General features: G+C 42.1%; 1 protein-coding gene across 1 annotated transcript; it reads right to left on the bottom strand.

The window, feature by feature from the left end:
• Positions 1 to 4500: 4500 nt before the first annotated feature.
• Positions 4501 to 22259, bottom strand: col1a2 (collagen, type I, alpha 2). The gene is made up of 50 exons (XM_065471056.1): positions 22055 to 22259; positions 21827 to 21836; positions 19034 to 19069; positions 18563 to 18646; positions 17977 to 18033; positions 17719 to 17763; positions 17574 to 17627; positions 17429 to 17482; positions 17239 to 17292; positions 17087 to 17140; positions 16481 to 16534; positions 16299 to 16343; positions 16038 to 16136; positions 15785 to 15838; positions 15360 to 15458; positions 15110 to 15154; positions 14886 to 14984; positions 14695 to 14748; positions 14485 to 14592; positions 14329 to 14382; positions 14140 to 14238; positions 13422 to 13475; positions 13230 to 13328; positions 13070 to 13123; positions 12921 to 12974; positions 12765 to 12818; positions 12591 to 12644; positions 12465 to 12509; positions 12131 to 12229; positions 11731 to 11838; positions 11575 to 11628; positions 11399 to 11452; positions 10595 to 10648; positions 10404 to 10457; positions 10199 to 10306; positions 9914 to 9967; positions 8384 to 8437; positions 8118 to 8279; positions 7871 to 7978; positions 7471 to 7578; positions 7230 to 7283; positions 7020 to 7127; positions 6865 to 6918; positions 6649 to 6756; positions 6417 to 6470; positions 6082 to 6189; positions 5704 to 5950; positions 5392 to 5576; positions 5062 to 5304; positions 4501 to 4951 (listed from the first exon to the last, which is right to left on the bottom strand). The coding sequence occupies exons 1-50, from the start codon at positions 22126 to 22128 to the stop codon at positions 4805 to 4807; spliced, it is 4071 nt and encodes a 1356-aa protein (XP_065327128.1). The 5' UTR covers positions 22129 to 22259; the 3' UTR covers positions 4501 to 4804.
• Between the last annotated feature and the right edge of the window lie 1092 nt (positions 22260 to 23351).

Below are 23351 nucleotides of genomic sequence, written 5' to 3'. Positions count from 1 at the left end.
CATGAAAGCAGGATTTTTAATTGTAGCTGATAAAGATGAAGCCAGTTTACCTTGTACACGTGGCTTCCTGTTAGCAGTGAATTTCAGTGCCACTCCATTCTCAAACATCTTATTTTTATTGTATGACTACAGGGTGGAGTGTTCTGCTGTCATCATCAAGTATAAAAACAACTTTGATGAGGTGATGACATGGTGCCTGAGCATCAGGGGGCAGCTCAGTAAAGTTTGGGTGACTCGTGATGGGGTTCTTAACAAGAGGTCTCTCTACTTAATAGAAAGGTTTCAAAGAATCAGGCCTATGTGGCTGTACTCTTTAACGTGGTTGGATTTTTGTGTCTGTTGTATTTTTGCTTACATCTGCAGAAACATGATGGTCGGAAAGCCGAGCTACAGACCAAAAATCAGAACAAACCTTATCTCGGTAAAGCGATAAAAAATAGACTCACTGTCAAATCGCCTGATAATATGGCTGATAAAAATACACGGTTGCCGTGACGCTCCTTGGTGCTGAGAACATGGTAAATATTTCTAAATCTTACATCTGAGTCTCCTGAGCTTCTTCGAGTGCTGGGGAAACTGAAGATCAGGTGTAAATGTATTCAGAGTATGTAGCCAGTTCAGGCAGAAAACCAGTCAATTTCAAAGGTGCGACATAACGGTGTGCCACTGTAGGCACACATGCTTATGAATATTATTGAATTATCTTTACCTTACATTGATGAAAGCAGGAATTTAATCATATCTGATAAAAATGACACAACTTTAATTTACAGTATACATGCAGCTTCAGGTTCACTTTGAATTTGTTCCACTGCACATCTCTGAATCTCATGGACAGAACGACAAAGGAGACAAAACTGGCCCAACAACAGTTTTCTTTTCTTTCCACCCATCCATTCTCTTCCGCTTATCCTTATCAGAGTTGTGGGCCGTCCCAGACAGGTCACCAATTTGATGCACAGCCAAGTTTTTGTTTTTTTTGTTTCTTTTTTCTTTGTTTGCTTTTTGTTGTTGTCTTTTTGCTCCAACGATTATCTACACAGATGAAAGAGTCCATTATCCAACAGCCTGTTGACCCACAATAGCAGCAAAAACATGAAATGCTTGCTTTTTGTATGATTTTATCAACCTCTCATATCATTCTAAAGGAATTTTGGCTCACTCTTCTTTCCAACGTTCATTTTGTGGACACTGGTTTGTGCGCAGCTCTGTTAAATGCCTGCCACAGCATTTCAGTCAGGTTGAAGTCTGGACTTTTGACCGGGCAGTTGCAACACAACATTTTTTTTATTCTTATTCAGCCATTCTGCTGTAGATTTCCTTCTGTGCTTTGGGGGTCACTGGCTTTTTGTATGTCCCACGTTTGGCCAGGCTTCAGATGTCAGACTGATGTCTTGAATACTTTGGCATACAGAGGAATTCACAATCAACTTAATGCCTCCAAGTTGCCCAGATTGTCCTCGGCTGACACACCCGTCTCTCTCTCCCTCTTTTTTGCGCTCTCTTTCCGTCCTCAGTTGACATGAGTGTGGGGAATGTTGCGTGCTTTGCTGCAGAGGCGGAGCATTGCTGGGATCTCTGCCCTACTAATCACGCACCAGGAAGACATTCCTGATTATACACCTGCTGTTGAGCTGATTGGGGCGTGACTTTAAGAGGGCGGTGTTTTTCCTCAGTTGACACCAGCTTGTTACATTGCATGCAGCAAACAAGCTCGGCTCCTGTAATACTCACATGCAATCTATTGCTTTTGCTCTACTTGTCTTCGTCTCCTCTGTCCTGACGCCTGTTGCTGATGCCTTCAAAACCCTGAGGGACCGACTAAAAGAAAGACTCTTTTAATAAAACATCCTTTAACCTTACATTGTGCTCTGCATTTGTGTCCAGGGGTCCACAACAAGCTTAACGCTGTGTCTGCAAAACAAGCCCAAAACATCACCCCTCCACCACCATGCTTAACAGCTGGTATGACTGGGCCATTGGATTATGCATTATAACCAGACATACAAGATCACCACTTTGATCTTGTATGTCCAAAGGAAATGGCTCCAGAAGTCTGGTTTTGCAAACCTAATCCATTCTCTTGGTACCCTTCAAAGAAACCATGCTTGAATATCTCTGAGCATTGTGCAGCCTGCCCTTGGGGCGAATTTGCTGGGACTTCCGCTTCTGGGAAGATTTCAGCATTGTATTGTCACACAGCTAATCGGTCCAGACCTGCAAACCGCCTAAAGTTGTGCCTTTATAGAGGAGCTCACACTTGCTGATGATCATGTAATCAAGTGGTTTTGATTAGCAACACTTGACTGCTGCTACACTCTTAACTCCTTTGGAAGTAGGAAGGGTGTACTTAGTGTTTCACCACACTGAATAGATTCGTGTGAAAACTTTCTTCTTCTTCTTCTTCTTCTTCTTCTTCTTCTTCTTCTTCTTTCTGTAATTTCAGCTTACTTTATATTTTGGTTTGATTGTCTCGTGATTTAATCATCTATCTGTAATATAACATTTACTACATAAACTGGTATATGAATAAAGTGGGACGTTAAATAAAGTAGAAGAAACATTACAGAATCCTGAACTGACATAGAAGTGTTAAGCATGTTAAGAAGGCCTGGAAAGTAAATGGACTTTTATTTTCTTAAAATGATGATTACACAACTTTAAAGGCACCAAATTGCTCTTTTGGACGTCAGCATGACATCTAAAGGAACCATAGCCTGATTTCTGTACTGTTAATAATCAATTTTATGCATAAAAGATTGGATAATGTATAAATCGTACTCTTCTGTCTAATTTCCCATGCACCCATCAGAGTTGTTATAGTTTTATATTTTCTAATTAGTATTCATTTTTTTTATTTTGTTTTGACTTTTTGTTTTAATTCAGTTTAGTCTCGGTGAGTTTCCAGAGCGGATATTCTTGTTTCAATTTAGTTTTTGTTGTTTGAAATGTTTAATTTTAGTTTAGTTTCAGTTGTTAGTTTCAGTGTCAGTTTTAGTTTTTATTTGTTATTACAATATTGAGTCCATGTGTCAAAGCCAGACTTAGGAAAATTAATAAAGGTATTGCAGTAAAAACATATAACTTTTTGAAAGCAGTTAAGTCTTAGTTTGTTGTAGTATTATAGATATCCAGGGTCTTTCAATGACTCATTTATTTTATTTAGTTTTTGTCAGATTTTCAAGTTCACAAAATTGTTTTAATTGGTTTTATTTTTTCCCCCAAAGTCTAGTTTTTAGTTTTATTTTTGTTCATTAAAATGGTTTTTTTTTCCACATCTGGTTTTAGTTTTTAGTTTAGATTTAGTTGACTATAATAACCTTGCCACGTACAGGTATTTGAAGTGTCCGTAGGACTGCTCATGAAGCAGAGACTCTCGTAAATACACGCCACACTGCCTTCTAGTGGTTGCAGAAGGTGTTGCAGCTGATCTCATACGTCATCACCCTGAGTGAAACACCTATTTATCTCCAGAACTGCCGTATTCTTAACTGAGACTGACTTATAACTATGTTCACGCATGACTGCAAGCCTTGAATCCAAATCACAGAGATTTATTTGGATGCAAAAGCTGTATTATGCAAGGAAAAAAAGCAACATGAGAGGATGCATATTTACAAGGAACAATGCACTTTAGTAATCACACATTGGCATGGACAGTGTAAACAGAAATTTACTGTACATTAAAATTGAATGTACCGTTGGAAAGCAAGGTAAAAAAAAAAGGTGGGGGATGTGAATGAGGACACTGCTGTGCTTCCACAATAGGAAGATGTTTAAAGTCAGTGATGTAAATCATCAGCCAAACTAGAACCAAAGTACAGTGACACACCTTCATCGGTGTCCTTAAAACACGAAAGCACTTAAGTCACTGCGTAGTGTGTTTTGGAACATTGGACATGCTTTATTTCAGAACTTTTCACAATTTATTTAAACATCTCACATATACAAAATAGGTACAATAGACTTTGTTGTGTCATTTTTTGAGAGAGAGGCCGCCTTAAAAAAACCATTCAGAACGAGATGAATTATGTGCTGTCAGAATGAACACTGGGTGTGGGATTGGAAGAGTGAAAAAGCCTGAAGGAAAAAAAACAAACAAAGAAAAATAAAATCTAGAAAAAAAGAAAACAAAAGAATAAAAACCCAAACAAGACATCAGGTTTAGACTCATTCCACCTGCTTAGAATGGAGGAATATCAGGGGAAGATTGCAAGACTCCTCAAAGGTCAATACAAAATAATACAGTTGAAAAAAAAAAGTGGTTTGCTCCACAGCTGCATATTAGCACCATAGATCTTTGCTTCAAGTAACCGAGCACCTTCCGATACGGGACAAAGCTTGAAGCATTAGAAGTCATAACATCTCGGTTGTGGACCCAGGTTTTGGTAATAGTATTTTCTTTAGGTACAGGCATGAGGTAGTTTAAACCTTTTTTCATGGAAATTGTGGTTTTAAACCTCCTCTTTGGAAGATATACAAAGACCACAAAGTGATGCATACTTTCAGCGTTTTTATTACACTTCTTTTATTTTTTACAAAAGGATGACATGATGTCCCACAACAAGGTGTATTCCCGCGTCCCTTTGGGTTGCTGTATTTATTTTGCATTGCACCAACGCTCCGATCAGTCCGTTCAGTCCTCTCCGATAGTTGCCCATCGTAAGCAAGTGGATGCGCAGAGAGAAATCAGCATTCAGTATAAAAAAAAAAAAACGAACACAGATAGAAGGGCAGAGATTTTGTTTTTTTTTTTTCGTTCTTCCTCTCTTTTTTTTCCGGTGTTAATTTATCATGAGTCTATTTATTTGAAACAGACTGGGCCAATGTCCAAACCAAACTCCTGATCAGCTCCACCAATGTCCAAAGGTGCAATGTCGAGGATGGGGAGGCGAGATGGTTTATTTGTTCTGTACTCGATCACTGTCTTGCTCCACTCACCAGTGTGTGTCTGCAGGGGTAAATCGGAGAAAAAGAGAGGTTGAGTATTGGAGCAGAGGTTTAACAACACAGGTCACAAAGCTGCGAAGCAGACTGAAACGTAACAGCAATGCTACTCACAGTGCAGCCGTCCTCTAGCACGGAGAAGGTGAAGCGGCTGTTGCCCTCAGCTCTCAGCTCCACATCGTTGGAGCCCTGGAGTACCACGGCCTTCTTCAGGCTGCCGCTCTCACCGTCCATGTAGGCAACGCTGTTCTTGCAGTGGTAGGTGATGTTCTGGCTGGCCTGGTTGGACAGCAGGCGCATGAAGGCCAGCTGGGTGGCCATACTCTGGGGGCTGAGGGTCTCATCGTTGTAGGTGAACTGCAGGAAGGAAAGAACCAGTCAGTGTTTCCTGTAGAGGTTAAGCTTGTTTTCATTTCACATGACGCAAGTTGCCTGCTCTCTCACCTCAGTGCCACCGTTGATGGTCTCACCGAACCAGACGTGCTTCTTGTTCTCGGTGCTTCTGTACCAGTTCTTGCGGGCGATGCTCTCAGGGTGGGCGTAGATGCAGGTCTCACGGGTGGTGAAGTCGCAGAAGACCTTGATGGCATCGTTGGTGCAGCCCTGGTTGGGGTCGATCCAGTAGAATCCTTCAGGAAAAGCAGAGAGTCGCATTAACGGGAGTAGGTCAGCTACATGCATGGCCTCTGTAAATGCTTCAGAAGCTAATAACAGTGGCACTTTGCTATTATTTTGAGGAGCTGAAGCCGAGCTTACCGCTGCTCCAGTCAGGGTGGCTGAGCTTGATGTCACGGCAGGTGCGGGCAGGGTTCTTCCTGGATCCCTCAGGGGTGAGCAGGTTCTCGATCTGAGTGTTGAGAGACTTGATGGTAGCGTCGACCTCGTAGTCCTTGGCTCTCAGAGAAGGCTGGTCAGCTCTGTACTCATCATATCCTCCGGAGACATCGTATCCACCACCAGCAGGGCCGGGAGGTCCAGGCAGACCGGGAGGTCCGGGAGGACCCTAACATGGGTAAGACAATAGAGGGATGTGTAAAGAACAGTTCTGTAATAGCACTAAACTGTCTAGTGTGCAAAATAAAAGTTGCAGTATTTAAGAAGGTGATGAAGCTGTTGATATAAAGGCAAACTTACCACTGGTCCGGTGTATCCATTGGGTCCACGAGGACCAGGAGCACCCATAGTACCATGGGCACCAGGTCTGCCATCCTTACCAACGGGTCCATGGGGTCCAGCAGGTCCCTAAAGAAATCACATCACACAGTTAAACATTTGTGTTTTTATTAATCTATAAATTAAGGGTGCTCTGTCAAAAATAGCAGGAGTGTATGTGGGTAGGAGTGGCTAGGAGCTAGGAGCCACATACACTTATTTCTCACTAACGGTGAAACTTTTCAATAGGGCATGCACAGATGATCTTCGATGCATGTAGAAGAAAAAAAAAAGCAATCTGCTGGGATTCTACTCACTCTGGGTCCAGAAGGTCCATGAGCTCCAGCAGCGCCAGTGTCACCGGGAGGTCCCTGTGGTAAAAGAAAACACATCACTCAGTGGCATTTTAGTGACAACAAGTCTTTCCTCTCCGTGATTACATTGCCCTGCAAATGCTACTGGAATCTGTATTGATGCATTGTTTATGAGCATAATGGGACTGAGTATTCATACAGTTCTTGTGCATTATGCTGCTGTGCAGCCACTCACAGAAGGTCCAGGCATTCCCTGGAGACCAGGATGTCCACGCAGACCCTTCATGCCTCTCTCTCCCCTGTCTCCAGCAACTCCCTTCTCACCACGAGGTCCAGCAGGTCCCTACATTGAACAAAGACACAGGCATAAACATATGCTGTGATCAGGAAACAGTTCTTGTGGTGCATTCCTTTTGTAATTTCATTTGCTTTGCTAGTGTATTATACTTACAGGGGCACCTCTAGCTCCAGCGGGGCCAACAGCTCCAGAGGGACCTGATGGGCCCTAGGGACAGGAAAAAAAGTGAAACAAGCAGAAGATTGTAGATAAAAGTACCCTGTAAACAATTTTGCTTATATTGGGAATTTAATGATTAGAATATTTACAGATTCTCCACGGTTTCCAGGTCTCCCGGCAGCTCCAGTGGGTCCAGCAGGTCCAGGGGCACCAGCAAGTCCCATGGCGCCAGCGGATCCAGGCTCACCACGGTCTCCCTAAGCACGGTGGGTCACGGTGGAAGTTGGTTAAAACATAGTATATATATGTGTGTTCTGTGCATGATAATGGCTTAAGGTACATGACAGGGCATTCATTACCTTCAATCCAGCAGCACCAGGACGACCAGGAGGTCCATCGTTACCAGGGCTGCCCTGTGGATTGTAAAGAACAGAGAAGTTTATATAAAGGTTCCTATTTTAACAGGCTTACTATTTTAAAATGTTATGTGATTTTTTTTAAAGCAAATACATCACAGAAAATACAGAACAAATAATTATATTATTTTAGCACTCTCTATAAATCATTCATAGATCAGTAGTAGGGGTTACAAGTCTTTACCTCACGTCCAGCCTCTCCCTGGGGTCCGGTCATACCAGGCAGGCCAATGTTGCCAGGGGCTCCACGGGCTCCAGGGGGACCAGCAGGTCCTACTCTACCAGGCTCTCCCTGGGATATGACACAGAGAAAATCAGTGGGTCAAATATAGTCAACCAATAACATGGATGCTGTGTACTTTCAGATCTTCCCATTATCAAAAGTGCATGTGGTCTTTCTGAGACATCCTCCAAAATGGAAATTATGGTCTGTCGTCTGGACTAGCACTGTTGTCCATGCATATTTAAAATTTGTTGTCCACGGTTTGAAGTGACCAACACTTTCTGAATGATAATACACATTCAGTGGTTCATCAAACAGTTAATTTTTTTTCGTGGTTTAATCAGAACTAGTTTCTACTTACCACACCACCAGCAGCACCAGGTGTACCACGATCTCCTCTAGAACCAGGCAGACCAACGAATCCCTGAAGTCCAAGAGGACCAGAAGTTCCAGGCGCACCAGGAGGACCCTAAAATACATCATCAGTCACACATTAAAGAGCTGAGGATGCAGTTCTTAAGATCTATATATGCACATCAGAGCATGGATGCCACTAAAGTGTCCTCAAAGTTTCAGTGCACCACAATTTCAAGAGGGCTATAACTTACAGGGGGCCCAGACTCTCCAGAGGGTCCCTTCTCTCCAGCAAGACCAGGTGGTCCAATCATTCCGGACTCTCCAGAAGGACCAGAGGGACCAGCATCACCACGAGGACCACGAGGTCCATCCTTACCAGAGGGACCAGCGGGGCCAGGGGGTCCAACAATACCCTGAGAGGGGAAGAGAAGGAACGAGGGGTCATGTCAAGTCAGTTTGTATGTTTGAGGTTATTACTAAAAGGTAATTTATTAGTAAATGCAAAATCCATACTTACAGCAGGACCAGCAGCACCAACTCTGCCGGCAGCACCAGGGAAACCAGTCAGACCCTGACCAGAAACACACACAGTGGTTAAGCAGAGGTCATTCAAAATGTTTGTTGTGTCTATGTTTGTGTGTGTAGATGGACTGAGAGTTAAGACACGATACACATAGTTTTAGATCTGCACAAATACAAAATTCAATCAGCAGTTCTTCAAATCCATAAGATCCTTTGATGACATTATTTGCTGGTTGTCTAGAAACCTTTCTGAACTGAGCAGAAACTAGATGGAAATATTTGTTGTTGGTCTAAAAATCAAAGATGGAAAATCTGTTAATATTTATCACCACTTTTTCTCAAACACAGCGAGCAGGTTAGAACCCTGGGCATTATTTTGGACAGTTATCTCAGTTTTTATAGTCATGTTAATAAGGTCACCAGGACTGCTTTCTGCCACCTAAATTGATCAAAAGTTAGAAAATACTTCTCTCAAACTGACTTTGAGGATATGATCCATGCATTCATATTAACTGCTGTACCGCTCTATTTGCAGAACTATCAGAATTATCAGTATAACTACTTATATTTGTTCAGAATGCAGCAGCCAGAGCCTTACATGTACACGCAAATGTGAACATAATACCCTAATACTGAAGTCACTTTATTGGTTTCCAGTTTAACATGAAATTACCTTTAAAATCTATGAGTTCATAAAGCTCTTTGGTTTGGTCCTCCAACACATCTTTGACTTGTTTAGTGTCTATAACCCAGTCGTACCTCTAAGGTAATCTTTTAACTGGTCCCAGAATGAGATATAAATGAGTGCTGAGGTTGCTTTCAGTTAATGTGATGCTCTTCAAAAACAACCTGACCCCTGACCTGAAGTCAGTTACACCTGTGCCTACATTCAAAAATAGACTAAAAACCTCTTACAGGCTTACACTTACACTGTATGAGTGTGCATGTTTGTGCGTGTGTGCATGCTAACTTATATTATATGTCTTTGTACAATTTGTTTTATTGTTTTTATTTCCTTAAGTCATTCCAAAGATAAAAGGATTTTTTGTGTTTTTATCTTTAATGTCAAGCAGATTGATTTTACATGTAGCGAAATGTGCTGTATGAATAAAATTGCCTTTGGTGTTACCATTAAGATACATTTGAGCGATTTAGAGGAAACACTGGAAAATGAACAGATCAAAAGCTGACAAAGTCTGCTAAGTTAAAACAGTGATACTGTGCAGTTACGTGCATAAATTTACACAAATGCACACAATATTGACTCACTAGTACAAACTAGTTCCTATTTGGGCTTATATTAAAAAATATAAACATTTTAAAAAGGGCAGTACAAGAAATAACTGATAAGTGGCTTAATCTCATGTTTTAATGTTGCCTTTTTTTAAGTTCCTAACAGCTTTGATTGGAACTCCTACTCACTGCATGCTATGGTTACTTTTAAGCCCACAGAGTTAATGAGTGCATTCATGAGAGTGTCGTGTGTGGCTGGTAAAGCTGTTTATTTGTATGTTTGAATACTCACAGAAGGTCCATTGTCTCCACGAGCACCAGGAGGTCCACCAGGGCCAGCAGGACCCTAGATACCGGAAGAAGAAATCAAACTCAGTGTCATATCAAGACTGCTCACCTCTAATCTATAAACATAAACAGTATTTTGAAATAGCTGTTGATTTTATCCCACAGTGAACACTCTCATAGACGCCTGGTATTGCTAAATCAGTGAAATCATGTTGGATCTCTCTCAATTTGTTTAGCTTTGCTGGATGCGTGTTTGTGTGTGTATATGTCCAGTGAAAGTGTTACTTACAGCAGGTCCAGACTGTCCAGCAGGTCCAGCGAGGCCAGAGGGGCCAACTTCTCCCTTTGCTCCTGAAGGTCCACGCTCTCCTCTTGCTCCAGGTTGACCATCAGCACCCTGTAGCAAGCGTGGTTGTGGTATGTAAGTATTGGCTCATCTTTATCTATTGAACATGACATGGGGAATGGGGTACTGAATTTCAAAATGGGCTTACAGGGGGGCCAGCGAATCCAGGACCTCCAGCGGGTCCAACCTCTCCACGCTCGCCCTGTGGACAAAAAGCAGTGGGGTCAAAAAGACTGTTCAAACTTAAAGATGGAAGCTTGTGTTTTGCCAGGTTCTGCTATGAGATATTTAAACGCAAATGTAAGCTAGTGGAACAAGGAGTGATCAGCAGCTACTCACAGAGGGTCCACGAGGTCCAGCTGGGCCGGCAGGTCCGAAGGAACCACCCTCACCCTGGAGGAGAGAACAGGAAACATTTTATTAGCTTACAATTGTTCCAAGCATCCACTGACTTCTCACGCTCCATTATGCAGAAAGCCGAGATAGCTAATAGGAATATACTTCAATATGCAATATATTATAAGAATGCTCAAAATAGTCAGCATTTTCCTTCCTTAAGAATTTTGTTACTGTACTCTTGGCTCTGTTGGTTGTGTTTATAGAACAACATACACAAACATTCAGGAAAAATAATTTAAAAAATACTCGCAAATTCATATATTTTGATTTAAATAAATATTTAAATGCCAGTAATAAATATGAATACTTGTTTTCTGCATTATTTTTAGGTTAACCACTGTCATCTTACATTTCATTGCAGGTTACTCATTGCTGTTATTTTGCATAATAACCATTAGATGGCGGTGTTGAGGTTCTAGCTTTAGTCATAACAGTGTTTCGGCTAATTAAAATTTCTGTTTTAGAGGGGTGGGACGTCCCACATAAAGGTACTGAGCAATAAAATTATGAAAGTGGTGTGAACGTCTGCAAATGGCTTTTTATTTAAGGTAACCGGTCCTACAGTGGATGAGTTATGTTCAATACTTTTGCTGGCATTCATTTTTTAAATACCATAAAAATTAATTAAATATTAAAAAACCCCAATCAAACAAAGTTTGTTTGCATTATAGAAAAAATCTAAAAACATTACATTTGGTGGTTTCTTTCTATTATTTATTTAATGGCAACTATTTATCAACTTACCTTATCACCGTTGGCTCCAGTGGGTCCTGGAGGTCCAGCAGGTCCTTGCAGACCCTAGATTAAGTGAGGAGAGCACACTGAGATCAGGGTTATGACTGACACACTCAAATTGAGGAAATAAATGTGTAAAGTTTTTACATTAAGCATACTAACAAAGACAGGAGAGTTTTACTTACACGGGGACCATCTCTGCCAGGATTGCCGTCAGGGCCTTTGTGTCCAGGCTCTCCCTTGGGAGAGGGGAAGAGGGTGTAAGACGTACAACAGCAAAGAAACAATACTCCCTCATTTACACCCATTTTATTTGCTGGTGGCAGATTTCTAGAACTTACCTTCTCTCCCTTGGGTCCAGGAGTACCAGCACCTCCACGCTCTCCGGGCATGCCACCGGCTCCTTGATGTCCAGGTGCACCAGCAGCTCCAGCGGGACCAGGCTCTCCCTGGAAACAAAGAGGATAAACTTGGGTTCATATTTGAACAACATAAATATTGATGTTTTCAATTTTCCAGCTATATACAGATTTTATTATCACATAACTCTTAATTTTTAAAGTTTCTCAGAGCTATCACTGCATAAACAGTGGGATTTTGATCAGTAAGCAGTGCTGGAAATTGCTGTGAAAGTGCATTTTAAAGACCATTCCATGACAGGAGAACGTCCATGAACTGTCAGGTTTCATGACATGTGTTCAGAAGTTCCATCAATTTCTGTAAGAAGTAGAACTGTGTTACCTTGCCACCATCAGCTCCAGGGGCTCCAGCAGGTCCACGGGGTCCAATTGGTCCCTGAGGTCCAGCAGATCCAGCAGCACCAGGGTTACCACGCTCTCCCTGGAGAAACAAACATGCATATTTTAATTTGTGTTCTCTATATTTGATTCTGAGTATGTTTTTATAGTAATAGATTTAAAGGTTTGAAAAGCCTACAACATATTAAAGGGTCTTGATTCATTTGGTGCACATAGACCTGGACACATATGCACTTTTGACAGGCTTTGCTACTGTGTAAAAATCCTATACTGCTGCGTTTGTTTTGGAAAACAATGTCACTGACAGGTGATCTCACCTTGCCACCAGCAGCTCCAGCAGGTCCTGGCTCTCCTGGGATACCCTACAGAGGCATTTTTGTTTGGTTAGACATGGACTTCACTTTCAATAATGCTGCTTTCACTACAGTTTTCCAAATACTTACTCTGTCTCCAGGCTTGCCAGCCTCACCAGCACTTCCAGCGGGTCCAGGCAGACCCTGAAAATATCAAGACTCTACATCAGCTCCACTTGCATCAAACATTTTAGCAATCAGCTTAAAATGGCTGTAAAATCATGCACCATTTTTCTATATTTAGAGAAAATTATGGATCCAAACCTGGAAGCCAGGAGCACCAGAAGGTCCCTGCTCTCCCTTCTCACCAGGTCCTCCCTGTAGAGAGAAAGAGACAAGTTATCAGAGTCGAAGACGAAGACGATGCAGTGGCTGTTATTCATCAAGATCTACTCATGCGCTGCACATAAGATCACGCACAGCAGGTCCAGTAGCACCAGTGGCTCCATTGTTGCCATCAGGTCCAGGGGGTCCCTAGACACAAGGATAAAGAGAGTGATGCCTTTTAACTACTGAAGCCAATACCAAATGAAATTCAAGTTTTTTATATTATAACATTTGTGACTTACTCTCAGTCCAGTGGGGCCAGTGGCTCCCCTCTCTCCAGGCTTGCCAGGCTCACCCTAAAACAAAAACCAGTTAGTAAGTTAATAAGTACAGATTTAGGTTAACTTGAAAAACAAAGAAGGAAATAGTTCCATGTTTAATTCTTGGAAAAAAAAGGCTTACAGAAGGTCCTTTGGGTCCAGGGAAACCAATGTTTCCGGACAGGCCTCTAGGTCCACTTGGGCCTGGAGGTCCACTGCGGCCATCTTGTCCAGAAGGACCCTGGAGCAAGAAACAAAGATTGCAGCAGGAAATTATATTTACTGTAAAAAATCAGTAGGAACAATAGTTGAAATAAAATTGAGGTTTACTTACAGCAGGTCCCTCCTTTCCTGGGGGTCCGGAGCTTCCAGGGCTTCCTGGGAGACCCTGTGGAAAATAATAGCTGCCATGAATTTTCCATTAAAGTTTTCATATGGCAATTTGCATTGAAAGTTAAGTGTGCAATATTATACAGATAACCTCAGCAACTCTCTACGTACTGGTACAGCTGACCAAAGCCTCACTTCACTTGCATCATGTCAAAAATGTAAACAATGAATGCCAGATGGGCACATTTGTGAGAGTGTGCAATAATATGAATTATGTAGCTATAAGTACCCTCACCCGGTCCAAATGTAAGACAGTAAAGTCTGTATGTATTGATACCATGATTATTCTAAGCTAACCTACAACTTGATTAGGCAGGCAGGCATGATACTCTGAGTCTACACATTATGACGTTGATATAATCTTGTAAAGTGAAGCCATGTGTTTTTTTTTTCTTTTAATCATGGAAGTTTGTAAGTAAATTCTCAGTGAATATCCAGGGTTTTCATGTAAATTTAACACCCAATATTTTCTTGTGAAATTAAGACTTGAAATGAAGACTTTCACTTTAGAAATTCAGAGTTTTTTCCCATCTCCATATTAGCTCCATTTTTAAAAAAAAACTACAACTGCCAAATATGCACTTGCACTTTGAGGTGTCTCTGTAACTTACTGAAACTGTGAATTCTAACCATTCAAGAACAGGATTTAGTAAAAAGCTCACCCTGAGACCAGCTGGGCCAGGCTCACCAGCACGGCCAGCATCTCCAGGGGGTCCACGAGGTCCAGCAGCACCAGAAGCACCACGGGCACCAGGCATACCCTATGAAAAGGGCAGATGAGACAAATTATGAGACTAAATGTTGCCTGTATTTCAAGCAAAAAAGAGTTTTTTTAATCATTGAATACTTACAACAGGGCCAGTTCTTCCCTCACCACCAGGCATGCCACGGCTGCCAGGAGCACCCTAAAGGAGACAAATGAGAATTAATGGCTGATCCCAGTAAAATGTCTCCGGCTGTAGTACATTTATGGCTCAAACTATTAAAGATGGTAGGCTGGGACTCACTCTAGCTCCACGGGCACCAGCAAGCCCAGTAGCACCGATCTCACCAGTGGGTCCTCTCTTACCCTCCTCACCCTGAGGTCCAGGGGCTCCCTGAGGTCCAGAGTTACCCTGAGGGAAACAACATAGCAAAACGGTCATTAAATGTGCAACAGAGAGGTTTTCAGATTTATTTGGGTCAAATTCTAAATGATGATAAGGACATAAACTTACAGGTTCTCCTTTGGGACCAGTATCTCCCTTCACACCCTGAACACCAGGATCTCCCTAAAATAGACACAGATAAACAGACACAGTTAATCAAAAGAGCAATCATCTGTGAACAATTAGTTGTCTTATGACAGTACTGGGGCGTAAGGACAGAGAATGTTTCCAGGTGACTAGTTTGTTTCTTGTGTACTCACACCCAGGCCTCTAGGTCCAGCAGCACCCTGAGGTCCCTGTGGTCCGGGTCCTCCTCTTGGTCCAGGGAAGCCAGGAGCTCCGGCAACACCAGGGGTGCCCTAAACAACAGGTATGGTCAACAGGTCAGCATAGCATCCTATTATATCAAACCATATCAAAATAAAGATAGCTTGGTGTGACCCTGGAAATTTGTATGCACTTTTGGCTCAAGTCAGATACTTACAGCAGCTCCCTTAGCTCCATTCAGGCCATTAGCACCAGGGTTACCCTGGAGAGAAAGAACAAGAAAACAAAGTCAAGTCATTTTATTTAAAGAAAACACATTTTCAACTGATCATGTTAACATGACACCAATCTTCCCTAAAATCATGACTAAATTATAGGACTCAGAGTCAACTAAAAGACTAATAACAGAAACAGTGGTTACACGTGACCGGAGAGTGACCTTGATGGAAACAACCATGTATACTTACAGAGGGACCAACGGGGCCAACAGCACCATTGGGTCCGGGCTCGCCTCTAGATCCCTGAGGTCCAGATGGGCCAGTAGCTCCCACGGTTCCGGTCTCTCCCTGTCAGCAGCACAAATACATCCACAATCAAACAGTGTGCCGATATTACCTAGTGGTTGTTGGTTTTATAGTTAAAGCAGCTTAAGCAGCATTAAGTATTTGTTTTGGTTTGCAGTACTAACAGTCAAAATGAGTGTTTAAATGAAAAACATTAATAGTTCAGGGCTTACTGTTGATTCCCCTGGGGGATACTATATAAGAATATGTGATTGGGCAGAAGCTTGCAGGCACTGGTTGTACTTGTCCTATACAGCAATAAAAACTGCCTTTTTTCACCCTAATCGTGAACCTCTCTGAGAGGCAACAGGAAGTGGCATCACACTCACCTTGGGGCCGGGGCCACCGGGAAATCCTGGGGGTCCAGCAGCACCAAGGGGTCCCTGAATAAAGGAAAAGCAGGAACACATAATAAAGTCCAAAGTTTAAGAATGAACCTTTTCTGACTTGGCAGGACGGCACATTACAGTATTCATCGTGATTTATATATGAAGACAGCCTGAAGTCCAATCAGGAAAAAGCATCTCAGTGGTATCTTCTCACTCTAACACCGATAAAGGGGTTATAAGTGTGTGTACTCACAGCAGGGCCAGTAGGTCCAACATTGCCATCAGCACCACGAGCACCAGCAGGGCCAGCAGGGCCGGGGCGGCCTCTCTCACCAGGAAGACCACGAGCTCCCTGAAGGCAAGACAGTTACCTACAATTATCACCTGTACAGGTTTTTATACCACAACATCATGATCGCATGAACATGATGCTGACAGATGCAAACAGTCACAAACATCCAAGTCAGATGCCTTTACTAAAATTTTTGTGCATGAAAAGTGAATCTCAACTTACAGCCAGTCCAGGGCTTCCAGCAGCTCCATGAGCACCAGGCTCGCCCTATGGGAGGGAAAATGGTACAATGAGGAATGTGTCTAAACATTTTCAAATTTATCACTAATAATTAACTGGGAACTATTAAGAATTACAGTTTTTATTTTTTGATACATTCATAGAGCAGCTAGTTGTCGCCTTACCTTGGGGCCAGCACCACCGGGCTCTCCCTTGCGTCCATCCAGGCCAGTGTAACCCTGAAACACAGGAGCACAGTGATGAAGGCAGGTGAAGATATGAGAAATGTGATATAAATATAAATAAATATAACCGTTTAGATCAACATGTGAGAAGGAAAACAGATTCAAATTGTAGTGCACTGCTCCAGAGATAAAACAGAACAAGGAAAAGAGTCCAACAGGGGTTATATTATAGGAGACATTAAAAAACGTCTTAAAAAAGCTATTTATAAAATCAAACATGGGTTATAGAAAGCTTTGCATCTGTCTCCATCCATCATAGGAAGGAAATGTTCAATACCTAACACCTTTCCGTGAAGCACTGTTGCAATCCAGTTATGTTAACAGGCTAAGAACTTCAAGGCATCCATTAGGAATTCAGGAGGTTAGGTCCATAATCACTCCCTGTGGAGGTAATTATGATGCTCTATAAAACTTAAGTCCAATTTCTAAGGAGCACAGGTGTGTCTCCACCTCCACTTTCTTCTTTTTAGCACTTTGTTTGAGCTCTCAGGTGTCCACAAAGGATCGGGTAAAGTTAAAGCAGAGGGAAAAAAAATCAGCACTCACTCTGTGTCCCTTCATTCCTGGAAGTCCAGGGGTTCCAGGGAATCCACGAGCACCCTGCAAATCAAACACAAAGAACATATTAAGTACTTCACATCTGCAAATCCATCTCTTGCTTATATCTATTTGTGGTTATCGTGGTGCAAATCTCTTACCTGAGGGCCGGGGACACCTCTGTCTCCGGGCTTGCCAGGTCTGCCATTGTTACCCTGTGAATCAATAAATAAATAATAGACGTTAGGCCACAACAAAAAACTCCTGCAGCCACTCGCAAAATATTCCCAAAAAAGTGGCAACAAAAATGATTTTGCATTTTGAACAGTAGTTACACTAATGTGTACGTACATCTTCTCCAGCCTTGCCAGGAGGTCCAGGAGGGCCACGAGGACCAACAGCGCCCTGGGAAAGAAAACCAGAGGATTAAGATCTCCAGGATGAACTTTTAAGTTGACATTGAAAGAAGTGTAAATGTTTAGGAGGATGATCTTACGGCCTGTCCGGGCTCTCCAGGCTCACCAGCATGTCCTGTGTGTCCCTGAGGTCCCTGTGAAATGAGAGGAAATGAGGCATTTAGTCATAAAAATCATTAAAAAGACAGTTATATAGGTTTAATTTTCGCACATATTTATACTTACAGAAGCTCCAGGAGATCCGGGAGGGCCTCTTGGTCCCATCAAACCCTGAAAAGAAGAAAAGAAGCAAACAATCAATCATCAGCTCTCAGTTAGATTGTCATTAAACATTTTGTGGTGACTGAAATCAAAATTTAAACACGTGAAATACACGAAACTTTCCATGCACTGTAGTCATCCCAAATTATATATGTAAAAATATTAGTTTTTGTGACATATGGGCTAGTGTTGTTGTGTGGCAATGAAGAGAGGGGCCCTCACCATGGGTCCAGGGCCAGGATCAGGGGCTTTTACACCATCGTACTGAGCAGCAAAGTTCTGTTGAACAGAAGAAAGGACAGATTAATACTTATGTATGCATAATAAACACTTTTCTATAGCAAAAGGGCATTAAGACTAAAGTAATTCAGATTTCCAGTTCCAGTAGTTCCTGTAGTTCAAACTTGTCTCACAATCAGCAGCCACAGACTACTGTAATCATACGCTTTATTCACCTGAAAAGTTTCTTAAAACACTAAAGTTACCACCGAGCAGCTTTATGGATTAAACACAGACAAAATGAGCAAAATGAGTGGTAACCAGGCATGTGGTATCTCTTTTTTTAAAACGCCTTGAGGCAAAATGGGTAAATGACAAAAAGGTCAAAGGTTACAGGGTTAATTAAGGAGACAGAGAGGGGCAACCAGAGGTCAAAAAAATAAAAGAAGCTATACGCTTTTTACGGCTGGTTTCATGTTTGTTTCCTATGAACGGCTTGTCATTTTTTCCTCAAAGATGCTTTATCAGCATTATTTAGAGCACATTTGCAGTAAACACCATCTACGCAGGCTGTTTATTCTCTACTTACTCCTCCAAGTCCAGGGGGACCAGGGGGGCCAGCGGGGCCAGGAGGTCCGGGTAAACCATCTTTTCCATTTGGGCCGGGAGGACCCTGTAAAACAGAGATGACATGAGTTGGTAAACACTGTTATTATTGAACGATGAGCTGCTGAGATTTAAGGAGGCGACGCTTGTCTGTTTTTATCTCGCAAGTTCTTATTTTGAAAAAATAAAGGTGCATTAAATTGTAAAAATAAATCAGTGAATACGTCTGCCACACTGTCATATCAAAGATATCAGAGGCATTCTCATATGTTACAATTAAGAAAAAATAGTGCCATTGGAAATGTAAACAAAGGGGTGTGGCCTGCCAAGGTTAACAGGTCAGGTGACGTTGACAAAAACGTTGCCAAAGATGCCTCATGAGTGTAAATGATCAAATACTTCAGTGGCATGTTAGCGTGTTTATCACAGACAGAGCAGTTTTGCATCTGCTTACCCTGTCACCTCGAGGTCCTTTCGCTCCTCCTGGACCCTGCGGCACAAAAGTCATTCAGTCAGACCAAAAACATGGAGCAGATGGCCTCAGTTTGTTACTTCAACAGCATTTCATTTCAAAACTATCCCCACACTAAAGCGGGCCACCGATTCTGATCTGAAAATCAGATGCATGCAACCTGGACTTAAACTGTAATTCAAAACAATCTGGGATTTCTTGTATCCTCAGAGGATAAGCAAGTCAAGAAAAATAAAGGGAAACAAAAGAAAACAGAAAAACTGAGTGATTGAACCAGTCATCATGAAGGTGGCATTTGACCTTTCCTAATATAAACTATGCTTCATGCATCTTAGACACAATTCAAACAAGCCAGAGGTCCAACATTATGCATTACTGCCTCGATTAAGATAAATAGAAGATCTTTTCAGTCTTTTCAGGGTTCCATGCAACAATTTAATGAGCTGGCAATCCCACTCATTCAGATTATTGCCTTCTATTCTTGTGTGTGACTGTAATGAGGACTGGCCATTGTTCTAAAATAATGCAGCATGCAGACATGCTGTCACAGCGACATGTGAATCACACTCGTGCAGATAAACTAATGTGAGAACCCAGGGGGACAATGTGCATGTGGTCAACATGCGCACATCAGAGATGCAACAAAATGAAACATCCAAAACCAGACTGGACAATCACTCAGGAGTATGAGCATGTTAGTCCATGGAACAGCTATCACGTTACCACAACCACACCATGCACAGTGTGCCTGGACATGGTGAAGCTGTAAACATCAAATGTAGTGGGTGCTTAGTTTCAGGCAATCTCAGCTATGAGCAGAAGAATTTAAACAAATGTGATCCAGATACTGTTTTTTCATCAGGGCTGTCTCAGCTGTATTTAAAAAATGTAAATGTCTGTCTATAAAGACGACAGGCTTGATTAACTGGTCTGAGACCAGGTTGAGATTCCCAAATCCAATCTTAAATCAGGATCAGAGGGAGACTCCAAACGGAGCCAAAGCCAGCTGTTATAGGGGCAAACCTCCCTCTCTGGCTCCTCACTGCTGTCCTCAGAAAAGGTCCTTTGTACCAGGCCCCATGGGTGCCTCAGCCCTGTGGTTTTAGCTTTCATTGACACAAACTTAAGCCAATAGGACCCTCACCTATTCATGGACAGGAAGGGAGAAAACTGCAAGAAATAACTCAACTCAGGGTCTGAAATTCCTAACGGCACTCCTCTGCCATAGTTCAGATTGCTCGAATGGTCAAAAGACGACCGAGACCTTCATTCACGGACTGTTTCAGAGATTGTGGAAGAAAAACGGAAAAAACTTTAAGGTATGTTGTTTTCATGGTAGCATGCACGTGTACTAACCGCAACTGTGGCATTGTAGAGACGAGGATGAGGAGGGAGAGGCAGAAGAGGGGGGCAGGGAGAGAAAAAGGGAATACGCCGTTAGAACATAATAATCATTTTAGGGCAAAACCTGAAAAAGAAACAAAGCAGTTTTCATCTTCTACTTAATGCTTCATGGTTGAATCTGCCTAAGATCTTCATATTAAAATGCTGAGTGCGTTATTTCAGGTTTAAAAAATTCTGGAGACTGCCTTCAAGTCAGTACATTCAAAACTAGAAAAAGTGACTTTCCAAACTGTGCTTTTCTTTTTCTTTCACTGTGTCACACACTCGGGGGCTTTTTACACTACGCTGATCGGGTGTGTCTGTAAATGCTGAGCAGACGCTTCTGTTCAGGCCTAAAATAAGCATCCTTCCTGCATGTTTTACTCGCTGCATAACATGTCTCAGCCTCTCTTAAAAGTGTAGCTGAGGGCCTTGCCTGCACAGTTTGTGAATCACAGCAAACTTCGTCAAACTGTCGGTAATGAATGTGAATGTCATTGTTGGAGCATTCCACATGTTCACGCTCCAGCTGCGAGCAAGCCTGGACAGGTCGCTTATGCCCTAGGGAAAGGAATAGTTGGCCTGCTACAACATAGAAGACAAGACCTACATGATTTGTGATAAGAATGTATTAATTACTCCTGTCTTACTGCTTTTGCTGCAAAAATATTATAATGTGTGATTTTTCTGTTTTTTTTTAAAGGGTTGTTTAAAAACTGGTCACTTCATTCTTTAATGGTGCCTTATGTTTTGCGTCTCTCTTCTGCACTGTGTTGCAGCTGCTCTCCACGACTCTGGACCAGCTGGTCACGGTTAGAGGTTGGCACAGCTGGGACCTCCCCGTGAACTCTTACACGTTATATCCTATCTGGACCACGAGGTGGCGCACTTGGCGGTTGAAAAGGGATGTGAGACTATTTATTTGCCCATTTCATGTAATATAATAATGCCAAATTTGTCATGATGTGCTACCTGTATAATCATCTTTTAATCTATAAAACCGCTGTATGTTAAATGTATGCTGAACTATACTGCCATTAACTGCAAGGTAGGCTGCTCAAAAAGTACTTTAAGAATATAAATGTAATTATAAGAGAAAACGTGTTATCGTTTAGTGTCATTTCTGCTTTAGTCTGATAAATGGGGGTTGGAGATAACGCAGATGGTGGCGAGTAGATGTTTGCACCCATGACCACCAGGGGGAGACATTAGAGTTTCCTATAATAAAGCTCATTCCCTGGACGTCTGGATGGAACAATGTGTACAACGCCCCAACAAAAGCTTTTCATCCTATTCCTGAAAGAAAACCTACATTTCGACTCATTTCATTAACTTCACATGCATTACAACTAAAAAAAAACTCTAGACGTTCCTCTTTTAAAGGAACAAAACTTTCTTTTCTCTCTATCTCTCTTTCCCTTTACGGAAACTAATCAAATCATGATAACTGGGTCCTTGGAAAAAGTGAAGAATCCTCTGCATGAGCTCAATCCGTTGAGTTTTATTCAGCAGGGCTTAAAGCTGTCTTCGGCTTGACCTCGATGTAAGTCCCAAACAAAAGCCAAGATCCTCAAGAAAAAAAATATCCATCACAGAAGAAAAAAGAGCAGATTTTCAAACTTACATTGACATGATGCTAGGTATGAAGTTACTGCAAGCAGCAACAGAATCCGGGTATCCACAAAGCTGAGCATGTCTAAGCAGACATGCAGACTCCTTGTGCTGCTGAGCCCCTGTTTTTAAACCACCTTCAGGCAGACATACAGTTGTGGTGACACGAGTAACTCCAAACTTAGCAGAAACCTGCTGCCGTGATGCTAGAATAATAAAGTCCCATCAGGCTTATTTATACGACAGGAGGGTCCCTGGTCTGCGTGTCAAAAGTCAGCCCACCGGCCAATGAGAGAAGAGAAACCCAATCTAACTTCCATCCCTCCGCAGCTCAGACTTAGTCATGTGGTGCTGCATCTCCCTGCCTCCTCTCCACCAGAACCCGTTTGGCAACGCTTTGGCGATGATGACGAGTGCAACGTTTTAATTAGATCCATTCTTTTTGAGGACGTGGACAGCGTCGAGGTTTAAAAGGGAGATGAAGGCCTACTTTTTTCCTCTTTTTTTACGGGCTGCAGGGAATCCGTGCTGTCTCTGCGCTAAGAGGTGCGGGCGCAGGAGATTCAACTTGAGATTTTTGTGCGTAAATTATGGGCACATTTCAGGGGCGCTTTGGCGGGCATCATTTGGCACCAACTAGATCAGACTCCTTCGTTTCTGCACTGCATTCTACAGAAACAAACTTAACTTAGAGAGATAGGATTTTGTGTTATCTTTTCATGTTGGAGTTTAATTGGAACGGACTTTTATTTGCCTCTTTATACTCACCGATTTATCGAGAAATAGTTGTATGATACCTTCATTTTACATTGTTTTCACTTTTCCTTTTTTTCTTGTGTTGTTTCCATCTACCAAGCTGTCACACTGCCCAAAAAAGAAAAAGTTTGCGTCATGATTCATTTTTGCACACCCACCAAGCATTTCAACTTCAAATTTCCATTGCCTTTCAAAGTAAAACTGACAAAAAAATCCATTTTCTTCTCATAGTTTTCATAATAAACCAAAAGCACTCAAGCATTCACTCAGCGAAAGCCTGTCAGTGGCAGGCTTTACATATAATGCAAACACACTATTCTGCAGCTTCAGGCTGACAAAAGACAGGTGTGAGGAGGAGGAGAACTCTAGTTTCAACCCTTCTTTCCCTTTCTCCCTCTCTGAGCAGCTCTTACCTGCCCACATGACCAGACATGTCATCTACTCTACTGCCACTCCAACAACACTCAGCGTGGCCCTCACACTGCCTCATGCCACACATTCTCTGTCCATTTGATTAAGCAAAGTGCAAAACACTTTATCCTATGGCCAA

Source organism: Pelmatolapia mariae, linkage group LG22 (assembly GCF_036321145.2).
Source record: "Pelmatolapia mariae isolate MD_Pm_ZW linkage group LG22, Pm_UMD_F_2, whole genome shotgun sequence".
NCBI classification, from domain to species: Eukaryota; Metazoa; Chordata; class Actinopteri; order Cichliformes; family Cichlidae; genus Pelmatolapia; species Pelmatolapia mariae.
The sequence above is the reverse complement of the archived record's forward strand: the minus strand, read 5'-3'. Positions and strand labels throughout refer to the sequence as shown.